The 15,762-nt window shown below is 36.2% G+C and overlaps 1 protein-coding gene across 2 annotated transcripts in view; it reads left to right on the forward strand.

Moving 5' to 3' along the window:
- The window catches only part of celsr3 (cadherin, EGF LAG seven-pass G-type receptor 3), a 153,726-nt gene that overhangs the window by 70,859 nt on the left and 67,105 nt on the right, over positions 1–15,762 (forward strand). For both annotated transcript variants that reach the window (XM_038293860.1, XM_038293861.1), the window contains 6 exons: positions 2,977–3,140; positions 5,539–5,664; positions 6,849–7,018; positions 8,975–9,160; positions 10,534–10,644; positions 10,766–10,934. In XM_038293860.1, the coding sequence (XP_038149788.1) occupies positions 2,977–3,140; positions 5,539–5,664; positions 6,849–7,018; positions 8,975–9,160; positions 10,534–10,644; positions 10,766–10,934 (926 nt within the window). The remainder of the gene's footprint in view (positions 1–2,976; positions 3,141–5,538; positions 5,665–6,848; positions 7,019–8,974; positions 9,161–10,533; positions 10,645–10,765; positions 10,935–15,762) is intronic.

Here is a 15,762-nt window from a genome sequence, read left to right on the forward strand (position 1 = left end):
GTGATAAGTGGGTAAAAAGTAGTTTTAATGTTTTTTAAGTGAGAAAGTCCGCCTGAAAACTTAATCAGTTCAGTCAGTTTATCCAGATTACCATTCTGCCTTGAAATATTGTTTTTCGCTATCGGAGCCGCTCAGACCCCCACATACCGGAGGTGCGCTGTCATTGGGAATCCCATTTAACAGCAGCCTCTGGCCAGGTCATCTCTTTGCGGTTTGCCGCGGTGGGTGGAAGGGGTTTTTCATGTACGTAATCGAAACTGCAGGCACCAGGATAATAAAAGCGAACATGTTTTGCCGGCAGATTTCGGCACCTGTTCACTCTTGAAAAGGTTGTATAAAAAGTCAACCGTTTTCTTGATTAAAGAATGAAAACCAAGAGTTCAAAGGAACTGAAAACTGTTGACAGTTTGAGACCCCCTAAAAGGACATGCTTTCCCCTATTCCACTCTACTAATTAATTAATTTAATTTAAATTAAATTCTTATATGTTTAGTTAGTGAATTTATTTTCAGTGTGCTGAGTGGAAACCTCTAAATGGTCTCCAACCCTAGGCTTTTAGTGGTGTTTACAGTGTCGTGGCTCAGATACCTTTCATCAAATGTGGTCTTGGACTGATCAGAGGCTTGGCATTTATTCAAAGGCAATTTCCACAAAGTAACTGTTGTAAGTGTGTGCGCCAACTGGAACTAGGTCTCTAGATTATAGTTTTTTTTTATTTGTTGTAACAAAGTATTTGTTTGTTTGTTAAGGCAAATATCTGGCATATATTGAGTTGTTGTTTTATGGTATGTGTAAAAAAGTTTTCTTACTTTTAAAAGAACTGTATTTGTATTTCTGAATCTAGACAATCACTGATACAAAGTACTTTAGTTGCTTGGTGTTATTTCCTTTTACCGTACATAAAAGCCCACTGAATTTTTTTAACTAGACTTTAAAAATCAGATAAGTAAAATTTTTTCTTGTGCCCAGTAATCAAAGAAACAAAAACAAAAAAACAGTAATAGAATAATGAAGCACAGATCATTGCTGTCTAATCTGTTTGAGCTCTGCCCTGAAGACCTTGGAAGATGATCTTTAGGTGATGATGAGACTATAGAAGGCTTTTTGGAGACCTAAGGCATTGATACTAAGGCAAAATTATTTCCATGTTTTTTTTAATTAACTTCTCTGCCTGACTGGTGTTAACAATCATTTATTTGTCACAAGATCCTGATTGTGGGCATAAAGAAAAACTGTTTTTCACTTAAAAAAATATATATATGACACAGCATGTGTCATAAAACTTAACCTAAATAGTAAATGTATTACACCACTGTATTAAACGTTTCTGTGAAGGCCTCTAAGGTTTATTAGAAACACAGGTGAACAAACATCATCAATGAGAAGCCCCTAAGGTAGTTAAAGGATCAGGTGGGATTATTTGCCAACAGGGCAAAACGCTGTGTGTGGTGAAAACAAATATCTTTCACTGAAACATGGTGGTGGCAGTATCATGCTTGGTTCGGAATTATCATGGGTTCAAATGGACCAGTAGCAAGGCTTAATTTTTTTTTTTCAGATGATCTCCAATCAGCTTCAAGCAGAATCAGTATAAAGGTTTTCCTAAATGATCCCAGCTTGTAGAAACTCTTAAAAAGACCTGCAGCATGTTTTGCAGTGCTTAAAGGATTTTATTTGCTGAATAGATTTAATATCTGGTATTATTTCATGTAACAATTATGGGACACATACTGCAGTTGTATAAACTAAGCTCCCAATAATAAACATTTAAGTCAGTGGCTGTAATAGAACAAAATGTGAAAAACATCAGGAGGTATAAACAGCTTTACAAACCCAGTATATAATGTAGAGTGTATTTTTCTGATTTGCTAAACATAGTGCTTTACCCCAGAAGCATTGAGATGCACCAACAAGTGCATAAAGCCCAGACAGTAGATGCATGGTCACATTTTCACAAAGCGTCGTGCCACAGTGTGAATCTCTGTTCTCCCTACATAATCTCCTACCAAGCTGTCCTGTCAGCTCCAGATGAAACAAAAAAAAAGAATAAGAAACAGAACAAAGATGAAGGTCGAAGACTCACACTTCAACACGGTTTTTCTTTTCCATTTATCCATTAGCAGCTCAGCCTCCGCTGACTCAGACACCACATCCTTTCCTAATGTCTGTCTGCTAATATTTGCTCCGGCTGTTACTTAAGCTTTCGTTGATTCTGTGCAATCATTTGTCCTCTGGCTTTTATTAAACATTTTCTATGGTTATCCGTTTCTTAGCATACAGCGCTTGTTGTCATAGTCCTTAGGAAAATCTAAGCTCACTCTCCAGTAAAGACATAAACACATAAATGCTCACAGACAGTACAAGAATGAAAATCCTATTTTCTTTTACCCGACAGAGCTGTAAATGTACTTCCTTCAGTATTGTCGTTCTCACATAGTTTTTTCCTCCATCAGTCTCTTTATCCACCTCACTCTTTCCCCTCTCCCATCTTTGAATTCAACTTTAATCTTTTATTTGTTTCTCCAGTCACATCCACAGGGATCTATGATCACTTGCTATATTTTAGTGTCCATTAACATCTTCAGTACCTCACATTTTACTTTTCATAGTATCGACCACCTCTCCAGAGATTTGCTCAAAGCATGTTTAATCCATTGCATGTTCTGCACCTGTCTTCGCATGCCTCCTCCTTATCAAGCTCCAATGTTAATGTTAAAAGCATCAGAGCAGTATACATTTATTTCTTTGGTGCTTAGAATATTCATTTCAAAATCTCATATATTTTTTTTAAGTTTACCTTTGATGCCACATTTAATCTGGATTTTGTAAATCCCTTACCCCACATATGCTCTCCTCTTACATTCCAGGCTCTTTTTTTCCCATCCGTCTCCTTCATCTTTTACGAATAATCCTGTTTTTATGGTCTTAAACGTTTTTTCCCCCCCCTTTCTTCTCATTCCTGCTCTTGTTTCTTAGGTCTCTGGATCTGACTGGCCCTTTATTTCTGGGGGGAGTCCCTAATGTGCCTGACAACTTTCCCTTTGGCAGCAGGGAGTTTATCGGTTGCATGAAAGACCTGCACATTGACAACAAAGCACTGGATCTGGCTGGATTTATTGCCAACAATGGGACACTTTCTGGTCAGTGCTACTACTCTCATGTGTTGCTTAAAAAATTATCATTATTATTCGATAATGATAATTTATTTTCCCCATAAAAACAAAAATTCTTACCTGGCCCTTTAAACAAATGGCAGTAAACGAAGGTTATATTAATATTTGTAAAAGTTTTCATTATTATAAACACAATTTGCAGAGAACCTCACATGGGATGGTTCTATCTAATTAATGTTCTTTAGAATTTAACGATATAAAGCTAGATTTTGATCATTAGAAAATATTGTGGATTTATAGGATGTATCGCTAACTGTCTTTAAAGCAACAAGAAAGTGCATGATTTAATCACAGAATATTTCTAGAGGTGTAGGAGTAAAGGTTGAACATCAGTTGTTCATTTAGTAAAGTTTAAATCCAAGATGCAAATAAACTCTGTGTTGTTAAAAGTGTATTCCTTTTTTAAAATACAGTTTCATTGCTTAGATACAGTCTTCTATTCAGTTAGTAAAGGTCATTTAGTCATGTTACAGTTGATTTCACAGAGGTTTTGGAAGGTTGAGTATTTTAACTTAAAAATTAATGCTGTCTTCGTTAAAAAATAAAAAAATCTGCTTTAGAAATATTTTGTGTCTCTCATCCACACTGAAAAAAGTTCCTTTTTGGTGCAGTAAACTCTAATAGAGTATTTGTCCTAATTTCTAAATACTAGAGTTTTTGAAATAAAAATTATTTTTTTTTTTATGTAATACATGAATTTTGGGGAAAAAGTAAGTGTTTGTTAGACTTCCTTATACTATTTAAATGTTTAATAGCGGTATAAACACAAACAAATAAACCTCAAAATACTACATAAACTTTACATTAGAAATATAGCGTTTTGAAACGCACGTACGGTGCATGCGCACTGTAGGTCACAGCAGGACTGATTCTGTTCAGAGTCCAGACGTTACAGGATCACACACAGAGCAGTCGCGACAGCAGTCATTTTGGCAGGGAGCTACGGTCCTGCAAAAGCCTTCTCGCTGCTCATGGGACTGATATATGCCCTGAACTTGGTATACCCCTTCCACTCTGCTCGACACTTTGTCTTCCAAAAACTTTTCCTGGAGTTGGATGTATTTAAACTGTCCCCAAAAGTAAACAACCTGAAGTTGAAGATGCTTTCCTAAATGCATTCATGACTTGACTACATGACAAAAATGTGGCATCAAATGCCAAAAATTAGCAGTGGGTTCCAGTTAATTTTAGTGGAAGGTAACCTGTCATTTATGTTTTTGATTTTTTGTCAAATATGTTATATGTTATATTGCAAAAAATAACAGATACCTTTATTCAAATATCTAGTAGAGATTTTTTTCTTCATTGAGAATAGTTAGACAGTTTAAGCTGTTAATTTTTAATTGTGTTGATTTTGTTTTCATTAATATCGTAATTGAATTCTTAAAAGTCCACTTGTCTGGACGATTGGTTTAAATGTTAAAATTGCACTTTTTCATTGTTTATAAGATTCTTTTATTGCATATTTGAGTAGTGACTAAATTACCAGATCTGTTTGGATGTGATGTGTATGAAATACTGTTTATTTGTTGTTTACAAGTCATACAAACCTAATGGTTTTTTTTTTCGGTACAAATTCTAATGCAGTATAAAATAATGCACTTTTACTATTAATGCTATATTTGTACATGCTTTTTTTTTCATTTAAATAGAGACATACAATGTACTCATCTTGTGGGGGAAAAAAAACAAATACAAGAAAGATGTGAATTTTAGAAAGAAAAAGAAACTATATGTGAAAAAATTTTTGTTGCTGGACAGCTAAAAACATGTTAACCAAATTGTCGAAATAGTTTGTTTTTGGAGAAAATTCATAACCTTAAGTATAAACATGTTTCTGAGATAGTATCCCTATTTTATAAAAAATACTATAGAGAACTAGAATGCGAAGGTTATTTAGAAAAAAAAGGCACCTATAACAAAAAGTAGTCAGGAAATTAAAAAAAAACAACCAGTTGGTTTATAAAACCACTTTAAAAGACCTCCTGAAAGGCTAAGCAACTAATGAACATAATCAAAGCTAATAGAAAGCCAGCCTTTTTAAAACCTGAGTATAAAAATCTAAAACTCCACGTCCGATTGCCAGGTTTGCATATTTAAAACACCATTTAGTCGACAATTATTCACTAAGCCTATTTAGTAACATTATGGAGCTAGAATTTAGTCACAAATAAACCGTAAAACATAGAAAATGCTCATTGATACTGACAGCAGTTAAACTTTCAAGATGAGTTACCATGTCTGTATTAAGCAACTAAAACATGAGCTTTTCCTTATTGATCTGCAGTGCTGTATGAGTTGCATGTCTGCGGCATTTTATGAATGACCTTTCATAGTTGTGTTTTTTCTTTTTTTTCTTTTACAGGTTGCAGTGCCAAACACCCATTCTGTAAGTCTAACCCATGTCAAAATGGGGGTACCTGCAGGGTAAGCTGGGAGACCTTCTCCTGTGATTGTCCTCTAGGATATGGAGGAAAAGATTGCAGCCATAGTAAGAGCCTTCAATTGTTTATTTCCTGCATTACTATTAACCGTTACAGTGATGGTAGTTTGATATAATATATACATAGTGGACTAATTATGGGTAATTATTTCATGGGATCTTACCCATTTAAAGTAATTCAACTAACAAATAAAATAGGGTCTTGTGCATGTTTAGGCTAAGCAACACTACAGTATTATCAGTTCGACTTGATCTCTTTAGCTGCATTTCCAGAACAACATTCATTAATTTGCACTTTCTTTTGTTCTTGCTACATTTACCTACTGAGCTTTTATATTAATGTATTTTACAGCTGAAAGCTTTGGAAAAATTTAAGACTGCTTGATTGTATGAGTGGAAGCATTTTCATCACTAGAGTTTTATTATATGTGGATGTCGATTAAAAAGAAAAAGGCAATAAAACACCACTGGGTAATTATACGTATGCTAGAAACTTTCAGAAACCTTCCCTTTGAGATATACACTCTGGAAAAAGCGGTTTTACTTATTGGGTATGATTAGATGTAAATAAACACCCTGATTCCCCATTTAGTTGATGCCACTTGTTTAGTTGTTTTTTTTTTTTTATCTGTAGGTAAATTATGTTGTAAAGCACCCTTGTTTTTGTATCTTTAAGCAACACTGTGTACATTTTAGCAACTAGGGGTGCTAGACCTTTAACTTCCAGGTTTCCATCTCTAAGGCTAGGAACGATGCACTTTGCATAATTAAACAGTCTCCTACCTTGTCTTGATATCTGGTAGCAGACCACTTTGGACCAGCAGATGTAAAAGAAATACTGGTAAAGACAAGACCACATTCACCCTCTAGGTTAGCTGAGACCTCAATAAAACAGCACTTCGTGTCACATGACTCATTCAGTGACCCATTTGAACCTATCAAGTTACATAGCCAAGTTTTTGAGAAGTGTGGAGTATGGAGCATCAATATGGACAAGTATGTACACTGACCTGAAAAATCTTTAAAAATATCTCACATTAAGCTAATAATTGGGTCGAAGATTATGCAGTTTTGCTTCAAAGAAGAATTAAATCAGTATAAATCATTGCGTTTTTGTTTGTTTATACATAAGTCCATCGATTCAGTAATTTATCATATCAATTAACATACTTTGTTTTCTATAATTTGCTATAGTTTGTATTCATACTTTTTTGTCAATTTTTTTTTCAAAGCCATGCCACACCCACATCGGTTTCTTGGGAACAGTGCCCTTATGTGGGACCTGAAGAATGACGTGACCATCTCCACCCCCTGGTACCTGGGCTTGGTGTTCAGAACCAGAGCGAGAGAGGGGACGCTGCTGAAGGCCCAGGCTGGTCAGTACACCAGTCTGCTGTTCCAGGTGGGTACAGACACAGTATGGTTTGTTTCTACTGATGCCATCAAAGCCAATGCTAATCATAAAAATGAAAATAAGCACATGTTTTTTAGCTGTATCTAAACCATTTCTATTCATGCAAGAAAGTTATGCAATACAGCTCAAGAAATGGGTGCCTATTAGAGTCCCTTTGAGTCCCTTCCATTGACCATAAACTCATTCTTTCCATTATTGTGTGATATTACCTATTATTACATAGTTCAGAGTGAAACTTAATTGGTCCCCAATGCTCACCACTTTCACTTCGTCATGACTAAGGATTTTTAACATGGATAATCAAATGTTCTTCAGACATGGAAAGAAAGTGGAATAATCCTTGAATTTAGAATATTAGCAGGGGGATTTAAAATATAGTTTGGTGGACTATATTTCATTACTGTACTGACTATAATAATAATTGTTAATATTTTCGAGCACATCTGAGTGTTTAACTCCTTAGTCACTTACATTGACATCTGCATACTATGGGAACATTTAGGCTAGTAATTATGTTATTGGATGCATTTTAATGAATGTTATGAATTTTAGCTTTCATATCTTATTGACAAATAAAACATTTTTTTAAACATTATCTTCTTTCTAACCTCCAGTCTTTTATCTTAGAATGTAAATGTTTAAAATGTGGACTAAATACTCCAAGAATAAAGTATGGAGAGACTCTGGAAAGCTTCTGACTCTTTGCAATTTCAGTCCAAACATATTTAAACTGTAACATATGCTTTTTTGTTTTGAGTTTTTTTTTTATTATTATTTAAAAAAAAATGTTGTCTTTACAGCACTAGTGGCTCATTTTTCTGACAGTAGGTTGACAGGAAAGGGGGTATGAGAGAGGGGGAGAGACATGCGGCAAAGGACTACAGGTCGGATTCGAACCTGGGTCGGCTGTTTCGAGGAATGAGGCCTCTGTACATGGGTTATGCGCACTAACAACTGTTCCACCTGCACACCTGGATGCTCTTTAGCAAAAGCTAGAAAGAAGATGATACTGTGGTATCATTACCTTAAAGTTAGCCAGGAGAGCTTCTGTACGTTCAGCTTAAAAAATGTCTTATGATATTGTCTGTGTCTGTGAAGCTGTTTTCTACATACACAATGTTATCACGCAAACAACATTTATGTTGTGGGGTTTTGTTAGTGAACCCAACAGGAAGTTTTGATAAATTGATAAATTGTAAACTTAACAAAAAGGGTAAATCAAGAACTGCTTCCTTTGTTTTTACAAAGTAAACAAGGGTTTTGAGCTCCAAGTCGCCTACTTCATCTTACTCACTTCACTTTGATGGGAAATATAACATAATATGATAACATGGACTCTTTCAAATAATTATATAGAATATGCTGAATTTTTATATGAAATCTCATGCCATGAGATTTCATCACACCTGTTGCTAGCAAAGTTGTTTGCCTCTCTTTAAAATAAATTCTGATTAAGGTCGTTCTGAAGAGCATAAGACCTTTTCTCTCTTATGCTGTCACAGAAATTATACTCTCATTTTCTTTAGGTTTCATGCTGTGTTTTGAAGCTTTTCCGCTTTTATTAGACTAAATCCTGCCAGAAGCATATTGTAAAACACTGTTTTGAGGCAGCTAAATGTGTTAGATACAGTCCCATAGACGCTGACAATAACACATCATTCTCAGAATTGCACAATGACTGTCTATTTGGTGTTTAATGCTAAATTATAAGCTGCTGTGTAATGTACTTTAATAAGAGCCTTTTCGTTCTTAGAAAACTAATAAAAGCTTTAAAAGTCCCTGAATATTTGCAGCAGAGCAGCCATGTCATCAGATTTCATGCTCTAGGTTAATAATGTAAACACACTCACTAAAACATAAACTACATGCACAGATCTTTTCTTCTAAACCTCTTCTTGTTTTATAATCCCGTTTTGCTGTCATATGTTTTTCCATCTCTTACAGGTGATAAACGGTCAACTGGTTTTTTCAATAACCCATGGCTCCACCAGACCAGTACGCTTGCGTTTGGATCAGGTTCAAGTGGCAGATGGCCGTTGGCACGATCTCCAGCTGGAGCTGCGAGACGTCCACAGCGGCCGTGAGACGCGCTATGTTGCCACGCTGCGCCTCGACTTTGGGCTCTATCAGGTAATATGCCTTATACAGAACTAACTGAAAGGTATTAAGATGTTCCAGCAGCTAGGTCATTTCTGGGCTTTTTTTTTACAGAGTTTTCTAAACTAAATAAAAAAAATATATATTATTCACCCCATTAATTCAATGTTATTAATTTTGTTCAGGCCTTTTGGCCCATCAAGGTATAAACCTCAGATAGAAATGTTTGCAGCAGGCACAGGTTCTGTAAAATCCCTGCACAGAATCAGACTCCCCCTAGATGTGGGACACTAATCCTAGTTTGCCTAATCTCTGCTGGATTACTGTGTCAGATTATGATGGAGGACGTCTGTATGATGTGTGTGTCTGAAGAAAGCGGCAGCCCATGAGTTTAAAGAAGCAAATACGCTTTATTATTTTTGATTTGGCTAAAGTCGAGTAAACGCTTGTTTCATGTCGGGATTCTTAAATGATCCGAAGTTACATAATAACTTTCATCTCTTTGCTGCTGTTAACCAGGATGTTCCTGCAAGTGCATCAGAGAAAACACAGAAATAACTGCAGAAAGCATTTGGAGATGTGAAATAAACAGTAAACATTGCAGGAGAAAAGTAAACACTAAATATTTTTTTGATAGACAAGCAGAAAGTATATTTAATTAGCATTTTCTACAATAAAACAGCTAAACTAGTCAATCTAAAATAGTATCCTGTACATTTGAGTCCCCTTAAATCTGTTAGCCCTAAATGAACTAAAGTGATAACAATTGCATTCAGAATTCACCTTAATAGCATATTAATCCCCATTTATTTTATTTAAGGTCAGGTTCAATACAGCCACCACAAGCGGAATTATTTAGTAAAGCAGCAAACAGGCCCATGGTGGAGACTCAGACATACAAAGCTCAGATGTTAGATACTGTGTTGAAATGGTAAATATTAGTTGTACACTCCTGAAATCTGGCCTTAATGGGAGAATGTCCAAGGTAAAGCCATGGTCTGAAGAAAGCTGGAAGCCTAAAACAATTTAGAGACTTAGACACCATTTTACCTTCCAACAGAACAAAAACCACAAACATTTAGCCTGTAGTTAATACTATCCTGCAGGGGAGAATGGAGCAAAAGCTGACTTCTTATGCAAAGCTGGTAGAAAAAAAATGTTGATTGTGATTTAATTAAAGGTGAGCTGCACTACTTTTGTACAAAAGCAAACATTTACCATCTACTTAAGAATACAGATCTTCTTTTCATAATTTTTTGCATCTTATTTATTTTTGGTTTAAAAAATAAAAATTTGGTTTTGGTTTAAATTTTATGATATATAACCATTACTGTAAATATATGACAAAAACGATAATTGTCCCTTTAAACTAACCCCTTCACCTTCCTGTCTGTGCTTCCTATCAGGGAACAGTGATCGTGGGAAATGAGATTCATGGCTTGAAGGTGAAACATCTCCACGTTGGAGGAGTGCTGGGCTCTGGCGAGGTCCAGAGCGGGATTAAAGGATGCATACAGGTGAAGATTAAAGCAAAGAATTTTTCATGTATTTCAGACAGAGATAAGTTAAAGCTTTCAATGTCAGCCGTTTCTCATCTATTTATTACGTCACTGATGACCCGATTGCTTCTAACTACAGGGAGTTCGTCTGGGCATGAGGCCAGATGCCCCTGCACTCCCGCGTCCATCCAAAGCCATCAAAGTAGAGACTGGCTGTAACGTTGGAAATCCCTGTGTTTCATCCCCTTGTCCAGCTCACAGCCGCTGCTCTGACGTCTGGGAGCGCCACACCTGTATATGTGAACCTGGTGAGGTCATACACAAATTGTTTCCCATGTGAAGTTTTTCTTCATGCGGCTATACTACTATAATACTTCACTGTTACTGCAGTATTTAGAAGGCCTCGGCTGTATATTTTTTAACTTCAGTTCCTAGCTGAGAATTTATTTCTGCATTCTGATGAGTTTTCAAAGTATCAGACATCACAGCTAACTCTCCACACCCTCCTTCACCTGGCCACTTTTTCTGTGCTTTGTCTAATGCAACGAAAAAGGCCTTGTAGGAATCGGATCAATATGACTCCAAATAGGCCTTAGATCAATAAGACATGTGAATATTGGAGCAGTTTTTAGTAAGTGAACAGAGCTCAGATCTGCCTTTGGAATAAAAGATTACTCAAAGTCAGCTCTCTTTTTGCCAAAAAGGTGAGAGGCTCTGTCCAGAATCCCTTCAATAGTTATAACTTTCTCATCTCAGAAGACATTAAGCCTTTAAATAAAGGACCTGTTCAGTCGCAGCAGCAGACTGCGATCCTCTTCCATCATGCATGTGCACAACATTGGTTTTCTTTTTTATGTTGTTGCTAGAGGGGGGCAAACATCTGCAAATACTTTAGAATGGATGCTATGCTCCTTTAAAGATAGATGAATGCTGTATTCCATTCTAGCTCTAAAAATGTACTGCTGTGCTTTAAGTTTGAATTTCTTAGGTGTTTAGGCTTTCTGAAGGGTCTTAAAAGACATGAAATATTATTTCAATCTGAAAAACTCACAGAGAGAGAAAGATGCAATTAGAAGAGTTTATTGATATGATAGTTTGAACTTTGGCGCTCAGGCCTCGGCAGGAAACATAAACGCTGATTTATAAATGCAGATAAACTGATGTATGAGAATAAGGATATTCCCCCCGGGCCTGAAACTGGTGGTGGAGTTTAGATAGATGAAGTTTGGTTAATCCATAGAGGCTGGTATACAGGGTGATGCTTGAGTTAGATGTCACTGAATGAACAAAGTTTGCATAAACTGTCCATGAAGAGCAAGCATGAAGCGACTGTGGAGAGAAAAAACTCCCCTTTGGGAAGAAATCTCTGGCAGAACCAGGCTCAACGTGGCGGTCTTCTGCCGGACCGTTTAAAGTGACAGGGAACTCCATGAAAGTCTGGAGGGAGTACACACTGGAGGTGAGGTTGAAGGAGCATCGAGGAGGAGTCGGATGAGCTTACTACAATAGTGGAGAAGGGGATGGAGGTGGGTTGTCTGAATCAAAGTCCGACATAGGAGCGATAGATCTTGCGCTTGTTGAAGAGCAGGCCTAGAGCTGATTTGGAGTGGCTTTAAGTAGAGTGCTGGAAGATGATTGGGCATCGAGGAAAGTGGCTTGAAGCGGGTTGGCTGCATCGGAGGCGGATCAGCCTCAGATTGAATGGAAGTTCTTCAGTTGAATTTCCGCCTTAGCTTCATATTATTCAATCATCTCAACTTCAGGCCTCATAAGTCTTAAATAAGTTTTATTTTTTATTATTTGTATTGTATTTTTTTTTCATTAACTATTTCCCTCTTTTCTTTCATTGGGTTAAAGCTTCTATCCAACCCATACATCAGAGTTCTAACAGTGGGATTTCGGCAATATTATAATTTGACAAAACTAGATTCCTTTGTAAAGTGCGACAAACAGAACATTTCTCTTATGCATAAAAGTAAAGCAGCAAAGAAAAATAAAACTGTCTATTTATAGTTTTTACAGGGAAATAAAATCAAGACATTCTAATGAGGTGTTTAGATCCAGATTTTTGTCATGAAAAGTTTTTTAGTAAAAGTGGGTTTGCTAGTTAACTGAATTTAAGGAAAATTTGTTGGTGTGAGGTTACTGTGCTAAATTGCACTGCGGTAATATTAGACCTCGCACAAAGGAACTGGAGTCACAAAATACCAACTTCAATAAAACAAGCTCTATTTAACATCAAGATAAAGTTAAAGATCAGCCACTAGATCATTGAGTTATTCAGTTCACCTATTTGTATGATTGATATAGATCTAATCTCTACCAACTCCAGTTGTTATAAACTTTTATTTTAAACTTTGTATTTTTTTGTTAGTCTTTTGCTTATAGATATGAGCAAATTCAGACAAATAACAGTTGTTGTATTTTTCTCTAGCCTTTAATTCATAAGGTAATAACTACTTTTCCTACCTAGAAATGCATTTTCCCAGTCTACTGCATTTTGGAAAATGGCTAAAAGAGACAGGACATTGCCTCATATTAGTTATGCAGTGAAACAGGAAGATCCTCTTGCTGTTTTTGTTATACCTTCTGTTTATGCAGATAATATGAAGAATAATTCATTTAAAAAAGCTGTTTCTTTATATTATGTATTATGTAAATAAATAGTTTGAGCCCGTATTGGATATTTTCCCTCCTGAATGAACACAATCCAACTGAACATTCATAAGTATGAGAGGAAGAGCAATTCACTGGAATACAAGGCTTCTTAAGGATTCTTTGTAAAAGATCCTAATAAATGTGCGATGGTATTACACAGGGGCGGATTTAGGAAATGTGGGGTCCTAGGCAAAGACAGGCAGGGGGCCCTCTGAATTGAGAAGACAACACATAAAACAGAACCTTGATAAACATACAGAAATTTCAATAGAATAGACATACATTTTTTGCTCTATGTTTTGTCCCTCTCTTCTTGTCCCTTTTCTTGTTGTTTTAATCTCTATGTTTTGTACTCAGCTGACTTTTCATGCGACGGCAAAATAAATGAAAGACTTTTTCCAACCACTAAGCCCATTCTAACTTCGCTTATTGGTCCCTCCTTTGTTTCCAAAAAGGCGACGGCAAAAGTAAATAGCTCAGTCCTTCTTTTCAGTGTAGACAAGCCATGATCTGCTTATCTGTTCTCCATTTTTCATTTATATGAATTATTAGCTGCGTGAATCATGACAGGAGACAAGATAGAGGAGAGCAGGGTTACAAATCTACTTGCTCTGGAGAGCAGAGTTTGGTGATTTTATATGTTGTCGCCAAAATCTCCAGCAGCAGAAAAAAGTCGCTAGATTTGACACTAGATGCTTTTTTTGAAATAAAAGTGTTAGATGGGTTTGAAAAGTCGGCAAATATAGCAACGAAAGCACTAATTTGCCAACACTGCTCTTGGCACCGTTTGTTTTAAAACAGTTTGCTGCTGTCTGTTTAGACCTTTTTGCACATGTTTAGCAAATTGACTGATCCAATGTGGTGGACACTGAAGGGGAGGGTCTGAGACAGACTTAATAATATAAGCCATGTGATGGTATTTGAAGAAATTGTTGTATTAACCATACATGTAAACAGAGTTTTATTGAGCCCCCAGAAACTTGGGGCCCTAGGCTTGCCTAATTCTAAATCCCCCTCGGTATTATATGATGTGGTGTCAGTGAAATTGTCTGTACTGGAATAAAATAAAAAGATGTCACAGCAAAGTGACGGAGGCTCCACCACTGAGACAAAGGAACATAATTACATGCCGATATCTCCATAGGTGTCTGCCAGCTTTTTGACTGGGTTAAATTGATAGTTGGGTTGATGATGAATTGATGGTTGAGGACAGGCTAACCTCCAAATCCTGTTAAGCGAATATAACGAGGACAAATTAATATGCTGAGAAAAAAAAACTGTTTTAAAGGAAACATGGAGAAAGGAGAAGAGACAGATGAGAGAAAATGAAAAACATGGTGTTTGTGGAGAGATGGAGAGAAGGAGAGAAACAATAGGAATGCTAAAAAATACAAAGGAAGAACAAAGGCACCAAAATCTTTTAATGATTAATGAGCTGAAAAAAGCACGAGGCAGAAACGAAAGTTTGCCTTGTTTAAAACCCAAAGTGCAAAAATGTACAAAAAGTTTTGAGGCAACCCAAAGAAGATGGAGAGAAAAAATCTAATCAAATAGCCTGAAAGCTTTTGTGACACATTTGGGATTAGATGCACTAAAAAGGCCCACACAAAAGTGCAGGGAAATTAAGATGACAGCCGGGTTCACAACAGAGAAACAAGTGTGAAAGCTGAAGAGAGAGGGTGAACAGACGTCTGGTAATAAATCAGAGATTTATTAACAACAGCTGCAGGTCAGTTCTGCAGGTATTGATTAAACATGCAAGACCAACTGAGCAGAGATGATGAAGGCATTTTATTCATACTTATGATTAAAGGAGAGAGGGAACCAAAGGTCTGATGGTATATTAATGAAGAAAGAAAAAGAAGAACAGAATAACTCCATTACTCCATCAGACAGCTCATACTACATTTGATTGCCTCTCCCAGTTTTGATTTTATATCTAGTAGTACAAAGGTATTATAAAACAACTGAACAGGTTTGATTTTTTTATTCAGGCAAAATAATAATACTGTTGACCAATCATATCAGAAAAAAAACATAAAGTTTGTGAAACACATGAGCTTCTGACTGTTGTTTATTTCATCCACTCTCTTTACAAAAATGTGCACTGATTGGATGAGCCCTGTCTTACACACAATCATTACATCCAGTATTATGTAAGATTGAATCTTTTTTTCTGAAGAAGAAGAACTTTTTAATTCAATGATGTTGTTCTGTATCGAAAGTAACCCCAAAGGATTAATATTGCAGATTGTTGTCAACACTAACCCTGTCGATTTTTTTGCTGTCAGATTAGGATTTTTATCACTCTGCAAGATATATCTATTCATACTTTTTTATCGGGCATTAATCTTGTGAGAACCCAACTACACCAAGGTTCAATTATCTCATCCTAGAACTTTAATTTCTGTAGTTCTGGCACATGCCGGTGGAGAAGTGCTTAAAGTAATTTCTTCATTTCTATTTAATTATTAGGAC

This window comes from Cyprinodon tularosa, unplaced genomic scaffold (genome assembly GCF_016077235.1).
Source record: "Cyprinodon tularosa strain WSP-4 unplaced genomic scaffold, ASM1607723v1 ctg330, whole genome shotgun sequence".
Taxonomy (NCBI): Eukaryota; Metazoa; Chordata; class Actinopteri; order Cyprinodontiformes; family Cyprinodontidae; genus Cyprinodon; species Cyprinodon tularosa.